This window comes from Oenanthe melanoleuca, chromosome 7, assembly GCF_029582105.1.
Source record: "Oenanthe melanoleuca isolate GR-GAL-2019-014 chromosome 7, OMel1.0, whole genome shotgun sequence".
Lineage (NCBI taxonomy): Eukaryota > Metazoa > Chordata > Aves > Passeriformes > Muscicapidae > Oenanthe > Oenanthe melanoleuca.
The window spans coordinates 35,062,656-35,076,036 of NC_079341.1; the positions used below are offsets into that span (position 1 = coordinate 35,062,656).

Below are 13,381 nucleotides of genomic sequence, written 5' to 3' on the forward strand. Positions count from 1 at the left end.
CAAACCCACCTGGATGTGTGACCTGGCTGCACTGGATGGCCTCCAGAGTCATTCCAACCCTAAATATTCCGTGATTCTGTTAAAAAAAATAAATAAAATACTCGTTCAGGAACAAGTTTGGATCTGAAATGTTTGTTTGTGTCCCTTGTGACATTTTCATGGCTGGAACACTTTAAGCCCACATTGACCAACACACTGAGGAGATAAATCCGCTGGTTTGTCCAGAGTGGGGACACTGGGGGAGGATATTGTGGGGACACTGTGGGGACATTGCAGGGAGACACTGGGGATGCTGCGAGGATACTGTGGGGACATTGTGGAGACACGGTGTGGATGCTGTAGGGGAAACAGCGGGGACACTGTGGGGGATACAGGGGTGACAGTTTGGGGACACGGCAGGGACAATGTGGGACACAGTGGGGACACTGTGGGGGAAACGGCGGGGACTTTGTGGGGACATTCAGGAGACGGTAGGGACCCAGCCGGGACAGTGTGGGGATCATAGCGGGGAGACATTGGGACACTGTGGGGACAATATAGGGACACTGTGGAGACACTGTAGGGGCACGGCAGGGAGACAGCGGGGACACTGGGGACATTGTAGGAACACTGTGTGCTCGTGGAGGGGACACAGCAGGGCCACTGTGGGGACACTCTGGGCACCCGGCGGGGACACTGTGGGGACACAGCAGGGACGGTGCAGGCACACTGTTAGGGCATTGTAGGGACACTGTGGGAACACAGCGGGGACACTGCGGGCACTGTTAGGGCATTGTAGGGACACTATGGGGACACTGTGGGGACACAGCAGGGACACTGCCGGCTCACTCCGGACGCCCGCCGCGCTCCGCTCCCGCCGCCGCCGCCCCCCTCAGGCTCCCTGAGGCTCCCTCAGCCTCCCGCCCTCGGCTGCGCGCGCAGCGCCGCTCCCGCCGCGCGGGCTGCCGGGAGGGCCGAGCGGCTGTGGTTAATGTCCGCCATGTTTGCCATGGCGCAGGGAGCGGAGCGAGCGAGCCCGGCGCGGATCTAGGGCTGCGGGGCGTGCGCTGCGGGCTACGGGCGGCCCCGCCGGGAGCTGCGCCGGGGCGGCGGGACCCTCCATGGTGGCGCGGGCGCGGCGCGGGAGCGGCTGGGAGGCGGCGGCGAGGCCGCACTGAAGGCCCCCCCCCCCCCCCCCCCGCCCGCCCGGCCCCGGGGTGTTATTGTGAGGGGGAGACAATGAGCAAACTCTCCTTCCGCGCCCGGGCGCTAGACGCCGCCAAACCGCTGCCCATCTACCGCGGCAAGGACATGCCCGACCTCAACGACTGCGTCTCCATCAACCGGGCCGTGCCGCAGATGCCCACGGGGATGGAGAAGGAGGAAGAATCGGTAAGGGAGCGCGGCGCAGGGGGGGCACCATTGTTTACAGGCACCCCCCGCACGGGGAACCGGCCGCCGGTATTCACCAAGCGCTCTACGCTCGCTCCGCCGCGGGGCGCGCGGGGCGCTGCGCAAACGGCGCAGCGTAAGCCGCGGTCCGGCGCCGCGAGCGGGCCCTGCCGCCGTCCGCCATCTTCTGCTGCGCGTCCCGGGCGCGGGTGAGCGGGGGGGGCTCGGCGTGAGGCGGCGGGACGGGCCGGGCCGGGCCGGGCTGGGCCGGCGGCAGCGCGGAGCGGAGCGGGCTGTCGGAGCGGCGCGGTGTCAGAGCGGCGGAGCGCGGCGCCGGCTGCCGGAGCGGCTCGGGATGTCAGCGCGGCGGAGCGGAGCGTGCTCGGGATGTCAGTTCGGGTTGTCAGTTCGGGGTGCCGCAGCCAGCTCGGGATGTCCGAGCGGCACGGCGGCTCGGTGTGCCGGGGCGGAGTGTCGGAGCTCGGGCTGTGCCGGTGCACGGGATGCCGGAGCAGCCGGGGATGCCGAGGTGCTGCAGCGGGCTCGGTTTGCCGGCTCGGGGTGCTCGGCACGTTGTGGACTAAAGCTGATACTACTGCTGCCAAGCGTGTTGTGAGTGGCTGTCAAGTCGCTCGGGCTGGAGCTGGGGAGGTGGTGGCGGCGTGAAAGTGCAGCGTGCTGTGCTGTGCCACTCCACGGGGAGCGAGCTTGTCCCCGTCCCTCTGCTCTGCCCGGCGGCAGCTCCGTGTCGCGGTTCGCGCTGCTGTCAGTCCCTGCGCACATGTGGGGCTGCGGGCACAGCTCTCGCACACACACACACACATTGTGCACATGTGAGGCTCCCAAAACACACGGCAGCTCTGGCTCCCCGTGTGGGACAGTGGCTCTGTTGCTGCAGCCCCCCCGGTGCTCGGGGTTATTTTACAGCGATGGTTTCTCGCCGCGCATCGCATGGCAGAGGCGGCAGCTGCACGCGTTGGAGCTTTAATGTTATTTCCGAATCACACGTGTGGTGCGTGTTCTGCTCGTAGTGTTAAAGGGTGGAAAAGCTTTTGTCCGCTGAGGTAAATATAAGTTTCTGGGGTTTTTGGTGAGCGGCAGGACAGCTTTGAAAAGGCTTGCCCGCAGTTGTGGTTTGCTCCGAACGTACTGCTTTGCCTCGCTGATGTTCAAACACTTTTCTGTAAGAGTAAGGTTTATTTTGTGCTCCTGGGAGTTGTGTAAGCGCAGACAGAGGCTGTCGCCTGATGTGTCTGTACTTGCAGAGCCGATAGTAAATGCACCCTCCAGAATTTCCTCAATGAATCCGTGTCTCCGCCTCAGCCAAACCTCTGTGCCTGTGGATTGGCTTTTCCGAGGTTACAGCTGTCAAAAGAGGCTATGTGCTTTCCTCCTTGCTTTTTCTCACCTGACTGATGGTATTAAAAGGAATCCTCTGTCTTATCCTGGTGGGCTTTTATTTTTTAATTTACTGTGTATAATACACTTTGATCAAAACTTCAGGAATTCCCCAAGAGTTACTCTGCTAGAAGCTGGGATTGTAGTTGAAAGGAACAACACTGGGGTACTAATGAAGCAATATTGGAGCTTAATTTGGTTTTTCTCAGCCTCGAAGGTCTATCTTGCAGTGCTGTGTTTGCATTTAATATTTAAATTAATTCTTTTTAAATGCTGTTCTTTTGATAAATCATGTTTACAATAAAGTTGTTAATGGAAAATTGTTGTAAGAGTTCAAGCAAACAAGCTGCTTATGGGCTGCTTAAATGATTGAGAAGATTAGATTTATACTTCAATAAAACTACTTTAGTGTTGTCCTAAAAAGTTGTTTTTCTGTGAGAGTGAGGTTTGTTTTCTCTGCCCTGACATGTGGCTCTGTTTGATATATTATGTAATAGTCTCAAAATGAAATGACTGAAGCAATATATAAACAGTGCAAGATGCATCAGCCAGGCAAGATTATGAACTGCTATTCTTAGATTGTTCAGATTATTGCCATGTGGTGATGGTTTCATTCATGGCTTGTCCTTCTCCCAGTGTAGCACAGATAATTCTTATTTATACTTTTTTTTTACAAAAAAAAGATAGGAAAACCCTTCTAGGAACAGCCTTGGTGGCACCAGGAAGGTGTTGTAGCCCAGTGTATCGTGGGGTCAGACAGCACCTTCCAGGATATATCCCACTGGAAATCGTCATTATTTCCAGATTTGCAGGATTTGAAATGCTTGAGTATGTATCTGCCCTGTTCTTCACAACCCAGCCTCGCTGATGTGATTTAATTAGTTGGTGATTGATCTTTTGTACACACAGAAGTGCAGATTTTGGTCCATTTATTCGTGATGAATATTCTGGAACTGTTTCTGTACGAGTATCTCAGAGATTTATATCCACTCGCAGCGTTTCACAAATCAGCAGCTCATTTCTCTCACTTGGAGATTCCAGCTGTGAAAGAATTAGGTTTCTCTTCTGTAGCATGTTTATGTTACAAATGTTTATAATTTACTCTAAATTAAACCTGAGGAAGAAAATTGTGTGGGTTTGTTTTTAAACTCACGTGAGAGAGTGAAATCCTGTTAAGCTGAAGCAGGAAGATGTTCTTTTGGGAGTTCAGAAACTGAGTAGGGACACTTGGTTTTTGTTTTGTTTTGTTTTTCTGATGAGTAAGACTTGTATTTCCTAATGCTAATGAATTGTTTTGACTGGAAAGGGAGAAAGTTGCAGAACAGATAAGCCCTGGTTTTGTTTCTTACCACATTACTGTGTTTTTATTTGAATACCTATTACTGGAGATTGCAGAGTTGCACATGGTGAGGTGAAATGCCGCTTGGTAATGAGGCACATTCACACGGAAAGCTCCGGGAAGTGAATTTACCTGAGGTGTGAGCAAGCTGAAAATGCGGTGGTAATGGGTGATGCCGGGAGTGCCCGCTCAGAGCAGTCTGAGCATCCATCTCAGTCCTTGTTTGAACATCCGTTCATTTACACCTCAGCTTGGCGTGGCATCACAGCCCCAGGGGAGAGAGGAAAAGTGCAGGAATGGCAACTTAAGGACGTGGTTTGACGCTGCAGAAATGCTGACACCGTACCCGTGGGAAGGGACTTTCCTTCTGTCCCAGCCCTTCAGGGATCGCCTCGGCATGAGCCTGCTCCGATCATTAAATACAACGCTCAGTTCGGATTATTTCCACTGGAAGTATTTAACTTGATTTTTTTTTTTAGTTCTTAGTTCATTCAGTTTCTTTTTAACACTGGGACTTGAAGTGCTCATCATCGGGATTTGAGGTGTCCTGGAGCTGGTGATGCTCCTGGAACTTTTTCATTCTCCTTTCAAAGCAGGAAGCTTTGCACAAATCCTGGTTTTCCTGTTAAACTGTATCAGCAAAAATATCCATAATGAATATTTTCCCTCTGATACAGAGAACTGGGAGAGTATCTAATGTGTGAGGATTTACTTAAGCTGCTGAAGTACCTACCTGGTGCTGTCTGATGCACTTAGGTCTGGGTTTAAAAACACAAATACTCATAAATCACTCCCCACATGGACAGAACCTGCTCTTAACTGGATGTTTGTGTGTGGGCTGTGCATTCATAACCTGTGGTTGAACCCTCAAAGTTCCTTACAAACGAGAGGCTTTGTAGAACAAAGAAGCCCAGACAGCAGTGAGTAAAACAGCAGGTCAACAGAGGATAACTTCAGCTCCAACCATGCAAATATTCTGTAAAACAGAAATCCCTCTGAAAGGCTGCATGGGAATCGAAGTGAGAGACTCCAGGGATTGCATTTCCATGCCAAACCAGGTGAAATCAAGACAGCCTGCTTCACTTAGGAAAGGAATTGGGATTGTTTGGCTAAAATCAACTGGGTTATCTGCTGGGGAAATAGAATTCCCAGTGTAAGTATTCCTCAGTTAGAGTTAAGCACCTGCATTTATTTACTTACTCGGGGAGTACTTGGAGGCTGCTGAGATTACTGAAGTATGTTTGGCATTAAGCAGCGAAACGCTGGGTTGTGATTTTTATTCACAGAATTGTGAACCTCAGTATTGTCTGAGCTCTATTCCTGCCTTGATCTCCTGTACTTTTGTCCCTCCCTGCAGTCCCACCTCGTGCAGTGATGTTCTCCCAAGTGCACATTTCAATTCCATTTCCCACCATTATTTCAGTTCTCAGCTCTGATCCTTTCTCCTTGCTGTGCTGTCACCTGCAGAATCTCTGGTCCCTGTTTAATGTCCCGTTTGATACTGGTGAATCAGAATTAACCCTGAGCTCTTCAGCTGAGGAGCTTTACATTCCATTTGTTGTGGCTGAAGTTAAACACGACCAAGACAAATTTCCTCTGGATATTTCTCCCATTCATTTTCCCAGGTTTTTCCTTAGAAATCCCTGGAATCTCACTGGATTTTGGGGTCATTTTTGGTTTTTCAGTGCAGATGTTAGGAGTATTTCTGGCCATTTCTTGTGCATTTTCTGGGCGATTTTTGCTTTTATCAGTGCAAATTTTGAGGGAATTTTCTGGGTTTTTTCTAGTATGAAATTATCTTGGATTTTTCCTGATGTTTTTCCCAATAATGCCTGGAATTTTGATAGGTTTGGGATGTTCCAGTGCAGATGTTAGGACTATTTCTGGCCGTTTTCATATCGATTTTTAGGGGATTTTTGCATCTCTTAGTGCGAATTTTAAATTATTTTTCTCGTGTGTTAGGCTGAATTTTTCCTGGAGTTTTCCTGATGCTTTTCCCAGCGATCTTTGGGATTTTGGCAGAGTTTGGATGTTTTACTACGGATTACAGGAGGTTTTGAGCTATTTTTACTGCTATTTTAGGAGTTTTTGGACCATTTCAAGTCGCATTATCTTTGGGATATTTTGCCCACTCATTTCCTCGGTCTTTTACTTTGAAATCCCAGGAATCTCACTGGATTTTGGAGCCCTCTTTTGTTTTTTAGTGCAGATATTAGGTCTCCACCTCACGAGCATCTGATTAGGGCTTATCACATGAACACCTATCAGCAAACCTGTCACAAGTGCTTGGGACAAATGTCGCTGATCTCCGAGCGTGCTTTTAAGATAGAGCTGAGCCAGGTACCCGAGCTGCAGGTGGAGGGGACATCCAGCTTTTTGGGGTTTTGATAGAAGGTGGTGACATCGGATCACCCTTCCATCCCCGTGGGATAGAGATGGGGATGGAGAAGCGGTGTCATGCCGGGGTTAGGTGGTTCAGCTCTATCTTAACACGGGTAATTTAGATAAAGCTGCGTTGTGCTGCAGGCAGAGGCTGCGCGGGGTCAGCAGCCGGGCTGGCAGAGCTGCCCGGGCGCTTCGGGTGCCCGTGGCCCTGCAGCACAATGGGACTTGTTAATTGAGTCACACCTCGGCTCATTATGCAGGAACTTTCCCTGGTGGGAAGGCTCCTCGGCGGGAGGTGTCATTCCATGACAAAAGCTTGGGAGAGGCTTGGAATCGCTCTGGGACGGCTCAAACGCCGCGAGCAGTCTTTACTTTTCCTTCAATTTAGGGAAACCTTGGAAAGAAGTAGCTCGGGCTTCCTTGGATTTACAGAGTGCCAGATTTCACAGCGCTCCTGCTTGGCAGAACTGAGCAGGAAGCAGCTTGGTACAATTTCTGTTTTGATTGAAATGTCCTGCTTGAACAATTTGGATCAACAGACATTAAATCTGCTTCTAGTAACCTGTGTTCTTAATTGTTTTTTTTTATAAGAAACATCCTTTTGGCTGGTGCTAGATGTTCAAAAGGCAATTTTTAATTATTTTGACAACAATGCCTTGTTTATGCCATAGCATGTTTATCATTCTAACAGTTCAATTTTCAAAAAGATAAATAAGGAATTTAATATTTACATAAACCTTGGGTGTCCTAAAAGCCAGTGGTGGTGAAGGTCAATTGTAGAGCTGAAGTTTCTATAACAAGTAGAGAGGAATGGAACTAGAACTGAATTCCTGTATATGAAAGGATGTGAGAAGTAGGAAAAATAATTTTGTGAGACTAAAAGTATGCTCAGTATAGACTGTCATAATTTTGAAAGTAATGTTGACTAGGTCTGAGTCAAAGAAATAAAGTATTTGAGAATATACTTTGATTTTTGATCCATTTTGCAAATTCCTATTCGTTAATGTATAATAATCACAATGTAGTAGGGCTGAAGGTGTTGGATTAAAATACTCTCCCTGTCCAAGGCAGGTGAAGTGCTGCAAATGTAAGGCAGCAGAAATTTGCAGCAAAAAAATTGAGTTCTTAATTCCCCTGATTTCCTTGGTGCAATTTTAAATGTGATTAACACATTTACACCTCTGGTCTCTCAAGTTTGGGTGCTCAGCACCTCCCCATTGGCAGATCTGTTCTCATCTTCAGTTAAAGATTTGCTCAGCTTCACTTGTGAGACTCTCCCCAGTCAGTGAAAGGCCGTTTTCCCATCAGTTTTCTATATCAGTAAACTCGTTTTTTGCTCCTGTCCCCTGGGACACACGAAGTGCTTCATCCACAGAGCAATTCTCAGCCAGCAGAAACACTTCCTCCCCCCTTTCTGTGCTTGTTTACATTGGAATTTATAATTTGTTTTTCTCAGCTTTGTGCCATTTCTCTGGCTGCAGCTCACACTTGGTGGATCTTAGACCAGTCTGTGTTGTCTAAAACAAACTGTTTTACTTTGAAGCATCCCAGTGATGTTGGATTCCCTGTGCCAGACTTGGATGTAAACAAACCACTCTGTCTGTAGTGGTATCCAGAGACTGGATAATTAAGGGAGACACTGATGCTGCAGAAAGTAAAAAAATAATGACTTATGTTTCTTGAGTTAAAGGTGTTTGGTTTAAAATGGAATTTTGTAGTTAATTTTTAATAATTTTGATTTCTATGTGTGTTTTAATTTCTCTAAGTTGTCCAGACTATAGAAGCAGTCTTTGGCATTGTTTTTAATTACAAAATGAGGGATTTCTGTGTGGTTCAGGTAGCATCACTTTGGCAATGAAAACGCCATTTGTACAAAAACTCTGTAAAACCCAAATGCCCAAATTCAGTTAAATAAAAACTCTGGCTATTAATCCTGGGCTGAGGTGAAATGCAGGGAGCTCCTGTCAGCTCCTGCTGGAGGGTTTCCAGCTCTCCCTCCCTGCTGCCAGGAGAGTTCTGTGACTCACTGTCACATGGAGGTGCTGGTGTGTGCAGCCAGCCCCAAACTCAATTACAGAATTTGGGTTCCCAGGGTAATACTTGGTTTAATAAAGGGCAAAGCTTGTTAGTGGGGAGTCTCAGCCTTTAAAAATGCAACGTGGGGTTCATGACATGAAAAATGAGAGAATATTTCTAAAATATTTCTATTTTTGCCATCCTGCTTTGGCTGGGATAATCAAGATCTTAATGGAATGATTTTTTACCATGTGAGTGATACCACTGTATCCCAAGGAGCTTTTTGGACTACATGTTGCATTATTTGTAACAATTTTCTCATAAAGCTTTTTTTGGAAAAAAAAACAATCCCACTCTTTAGTAAGCAGGAATTTCTCATCTAGTGCCACAAACAGCTTTTTCAAAAGGATTTTTTAATAATTCAATTTATTGTTATAACAATAATTTGATTTTTAATAATTAGTTTATATTCATGTTTTGGTAGAGTGGGAATTGTGTAAATAATTGTAGCTTTAAAATACAGAGTTTTGGTTGCTGTGGGATTTTTGACATTTCATAGACAGTGACAGTTGTGTGTCCATATGTTCATAAATAGTGAATAATCATTATTTACAGGGATGAGAGATTGCTCATGTTCTCAGACATCACTGCTGTCCCACTCAGGGTGATATTTGGGATATCTCACAGTTGTTTCATGTCCAATTTGACATGGAATGGTTGAAATTGCATTGTTTCCTTTTTTTGAATTAAAGTTATTTAGAGAAATATTTACTCACTGAGTCAGTAAGAGCAGCCAACCCTTAGTACATTTTTTTTGGCCTGCAGTCTGAAAGGCAAGTGTGGGGCAGATGGTTCTTGTGATTATTTTTTTTTTAAGAAAGGGTGGGGGATATCATGTTGGAAAAACTTGATATGGCCAAAAGTGAAACTGAGAAGTGGTTCCACAGTCCCTTTCCTCTTGTGCATCTTCTCTTTCTTGTGGGTGTTCTCCAGCTTCCTTCCACTGAGTGTTGGAAACTCCTTAGGGAAACTGAGTTGTCCTTGAAAGCTTTGGTTTGGTTGTGTTGGTTTCCACTCAATATTTGGATTTTTATGGTTTTCCCAGTGCCTTGCATTACTTGATAATTAATCCAGTATTTTAAGGGGACACCCTGTGCAAGAGGAAACAGCTCTGATTCCTGACTAGATTAAGTCTCTATCTAATCAGAAAAATGCATGTTATCAACTTTGCTAATGAGTGAAATGCTTTTCACAATCAATTGGAAATGAAGTCATGGGTTTCAGCTCTCAAGGGTGGGAATTCTGATGGTGCACACACTGATTTCCTCTCTGTGACTCCTTATTTCACTCATCTTCCTTCCATCCCACAGCAGAGGGAGGGGCAACAAAGGGAGCCAGGTCTGCAGGATTGTGTGGGATTGAAAGGGTTAACTGCACAAGAAAACAAAAGCTGGTGCTTGAGTTTACACTTCTGCTCTTGGGAATCTTCTCTAAAAAAAGTGTCTGTGCAGAGAGGGAGGAGATGGGGCTGAGGCTTTCCAAGGCAGGGAGGCTTCTGACCAAATTAGCTTTTGAGCTTCCTGACACTTTTTTCTGGAAGCGCTGTCAAGAGGTGTTACTCGCTGTGCTCGAGCCTTTGCAAGATGAGTCTGCACATTTCCAGCTACAACTCTGTACTTTTAGCTTCTGAGTCTCAGTATTAAAGATAAAAATGCCTTTTTTAAAATCTCCCAATTCAGGTATAATGTTAAGCAAGTGAAATATTTAGAGTTTACATTTTGTTTGCTTTGCTTTAATTCTGTTCTTGGTGCAGGTAGATTGGAAGGCTGACTCCAGGTTGGCTAGAAATAGCTGATTTTGAGTAGGAAAAGCTGTTGATAAATTCACTTTTCCATCCTCCTTGTGTGGAGAGCTGTGGGGTTAAAGCAGTGAAACAACCTAAAGAGGTGGAGCTTTGCTTGTATGTTGCAGTTTTAAGAAATGAAGAAGGGTAAAGATATCAAAGCTTTAGGATTGAATTTGTCTAAGGGTTTGTATCCAATCTGAAATTGCTCACTGGAGTTTGATATTTAAGATGAACTTTTCATGGTGTTCAGCCATGGGCATCTCCAGCCATGCTCAACCAAAAAACTGGCAGTTATTTAAAGTTTGATAAAGTCTGTTTCTCAGAGATTACTTGAGGGTGGCAACAGGGGATTTAAAGATTAAGGAAAACCCAGCCTGGCCTGTAGGGTCCAAGTGCTTTGGTTTTTGGATAAAAGGAAGTAGGAGCAGTGGGGGACATCCCTGCTCATAGCAGGGGGCTGGAATGAGGGTTTCAACCCAAACCATTCTGTGATTCCTTGATATTGGTGAAAAATGTGTAAAAAGTACCATTCAGTATTGATCACTGCTCCCCTTAAAGCTTAACAAAAATAACTTCAGGCTAATAGCATCAATACCTGTTAGTTTATTCCTACTGTTGGACTCTTTTGTAGTGAAGAAACTCCCAGACAGAAGGTTGAGGGAGAATCTGAAATCTGTGGGGGTTTCAGGGATGAAGGGAATGGCAGTGAAGGTTCCTTGCTCTCAGCTGGATTTGGAGCTTGGCTCTGAATGCCTGCAACCAAAACTGAATATTTTAGGTACCAGGATTGCAGGAATTTTAGGGGTATTTCCCTCCTGAGGAAAAAGGGAAGGAAGGATTGTGGTGTCTCAGAAAGGGCTCAGAGAGCAGCTCTGGTTTAATGTGTAAATGTGTTCAGGCAGCAGTGTTACACACACTAAACATTTACATCTCTCTAATGCTCTTGGTTGAAAAAATAGCCCAGTCTAAGCTGTGTTTGTTTGAAATTTTGTCTTCATTCTGGAGAGAAAGGTCTGGATGTGCTTTTTAAGGAATTAATGGGTAATCACTCTTTGTCAGGGGCTCCTTTTTATTCCCATGGCTGCACGTTCTGTTTGCTGTCATCACTGGTTCTCTAATGTTCCCTTATTTTGTGTTAGACCTTTGGGTCTGCCTTACTGCAGAACAAAGTGTGAGCTTAAAATACTGAGTGTCTTTCAAAACAATAAGAAAGAAGTGAAAACTAGACTAAAAGTTGTATTGGTAATAAATCTCTCTGTTGAAACACTTCTTCTGGTTTAATAAATCCATTTAATTAGCCTGGCTTTCATATAAGAATCTTGTTTAAATAGAATTGTTTCAGGAGTTGAAGTTTAAATTTTCCTGTACTTGATGCTCAGCAGAAAGATTTGAGGTTTCCCCCCTAATTTTAAAATTTACACAGCTTATCTATCTGTTTTGGAGCTGTGCTGTTTGAGGAGTGCCAGCAGCAGTGCTGAAAGCTGAAATCTCTGTTTGAAAGCTGTTTCTGCTCCAAGGCTTTTTATAGTGAAGTGAGTACTCACACCTATTGTCAGCCTTCCTCGGGAGCTCTGTGTGTGCTCACTACAGCGTTCCAGCGCTGACAACCTGAATTACTCATCTGAATTACCCTTTAATGGGCTGCAGAACCAAAAGGTGCTGTGAATTTTGGACAGATCAAGCCCTTCCTTCGAGCAGCTCTGTTGGTACACAGCTCCGGGGACAGCAGTTGAAAGCAGCCCAGTAATGAAACCATTTCTGTGTAGTTGAATTACTCAGCACTGCCAAGCTCTCCAAGCCACGTTTTAATAGTGAAATGACAGATTTACTCAGCGTGGAGTAACTCAGGCACATCACAGCAGCTATTGGATTGCATGCTTGTCTTAATTCTAATAGCACTCACTTGGGAGCCTGATTGATTTAATGTTGCTTCATCTGCTGCAGGAGATTCCCAGAGCTGCTCTGATTTTGCAGGAATTGCATTATTTGTGTTTCTGTAAATCTTAACAATTAAAAGGGGATCGTTTATTAAACAACATTTACATATTTTAAAAGAGTTTTCTTTCACTCCTCCTTTTTTAAAATACCATTCTGTAGAATTAAAGAGGAGGAAATCTTGTTCCTGAGAGAATTTCCAAGTGGGTAGCAGCGTGTGTGAGTGCCAGACTGCCGTGTGTGCCAGGCTGCAGTGCCAGCCAGGCACTGGAATGCTGGCACCTTCCCATTCCTGCTGTTGATCCTGGCCTCTTGGGAGTGTGAGCCCTGGGGAGGGGCACCTAGAAAGCCAAGGGGAGGAACATAGACTAGCAAACCTTTTTTTTTTTTTTTTTTTGGTGTGTGTGTTTTTTCCTGCTCAAACAAGTGCTTTTCCCAGCAGTGGGTGTGTGGGAGTGGCTGGGGGCCACCTGCAGCCCCTGGAACAGGCAAAGTAAGATCCCATGGATCTGTGACACAGCTGAGCTTGGATTTCCAGTTGATATTCTGCTCATCCTCCCTCCCCTCAAATCTGGGAAACTTTTGTGGAAGAACAGTAAAAGCAGAATGAAACCTTCATCCCTGTTCCACCAAGTTCATCTGCTGGGAGGCTGCACTTTGCTTGGTTATATTGGATTTGGAGAACTTGGTATTTCACTTTTCCCAGGGGCTGTGTGGTCTGAGATGTATCCTGGTGAGGAATGTCACTCCCCTGCACACACAGAAGGCAGCCTAGTCTGTGTCTTAGCCTGAGACATTTTTTAGTGGTTTAAATTTTAACATGAAAAGTGTTTCAAGAGGGAAGTTACAGCTTAGCTCTGACTTGCAACAGTAGATGGTTGTCACTGAGTTCACTAATAAGTTAGCTAATAAAATTATTTGGGGGAAAAAAAAAATCTTCGTGCTACATTTATTGTGATCTCTCTTTCACCTGAAGTGGTTCTGTGGAATTTTTGACTTTTGTCCCATAAGAATAAAATGAAGTGATACCTGTTTGGGGAGTCCTTGCTTTTCAGGTATTATTCTGTGAGAACTCTTCTTGCTGTTGCTCT

At 45.9% G+C, this 13,381-nt stretch overlaps 1 protein-coding gene across 1 annotated transcript in view; it reads left to right on the top strand.

Moving 5' to 3' along the window:
• Positions 1-946: 946 nt before the first annotated feature.
• EPC2 (enhancer of polycomb homolog 2) overlaps positions 947-13,381 on the top strand; it is a 34,477-nt gene continuing 22,042 nt past the window's right edge. The window contains exon 1 of the mRNA XM_056496820.1: positions 947-1,371. Within this exon, the coding sequence (XP_056352795.1) occupies positions 1,219-1,371 (153 nt within the window). The 5' untranslated portion in view covers positions 947-1,218. The remainder of the gene's footprint in view (positions 1,372-13,381) is intronic.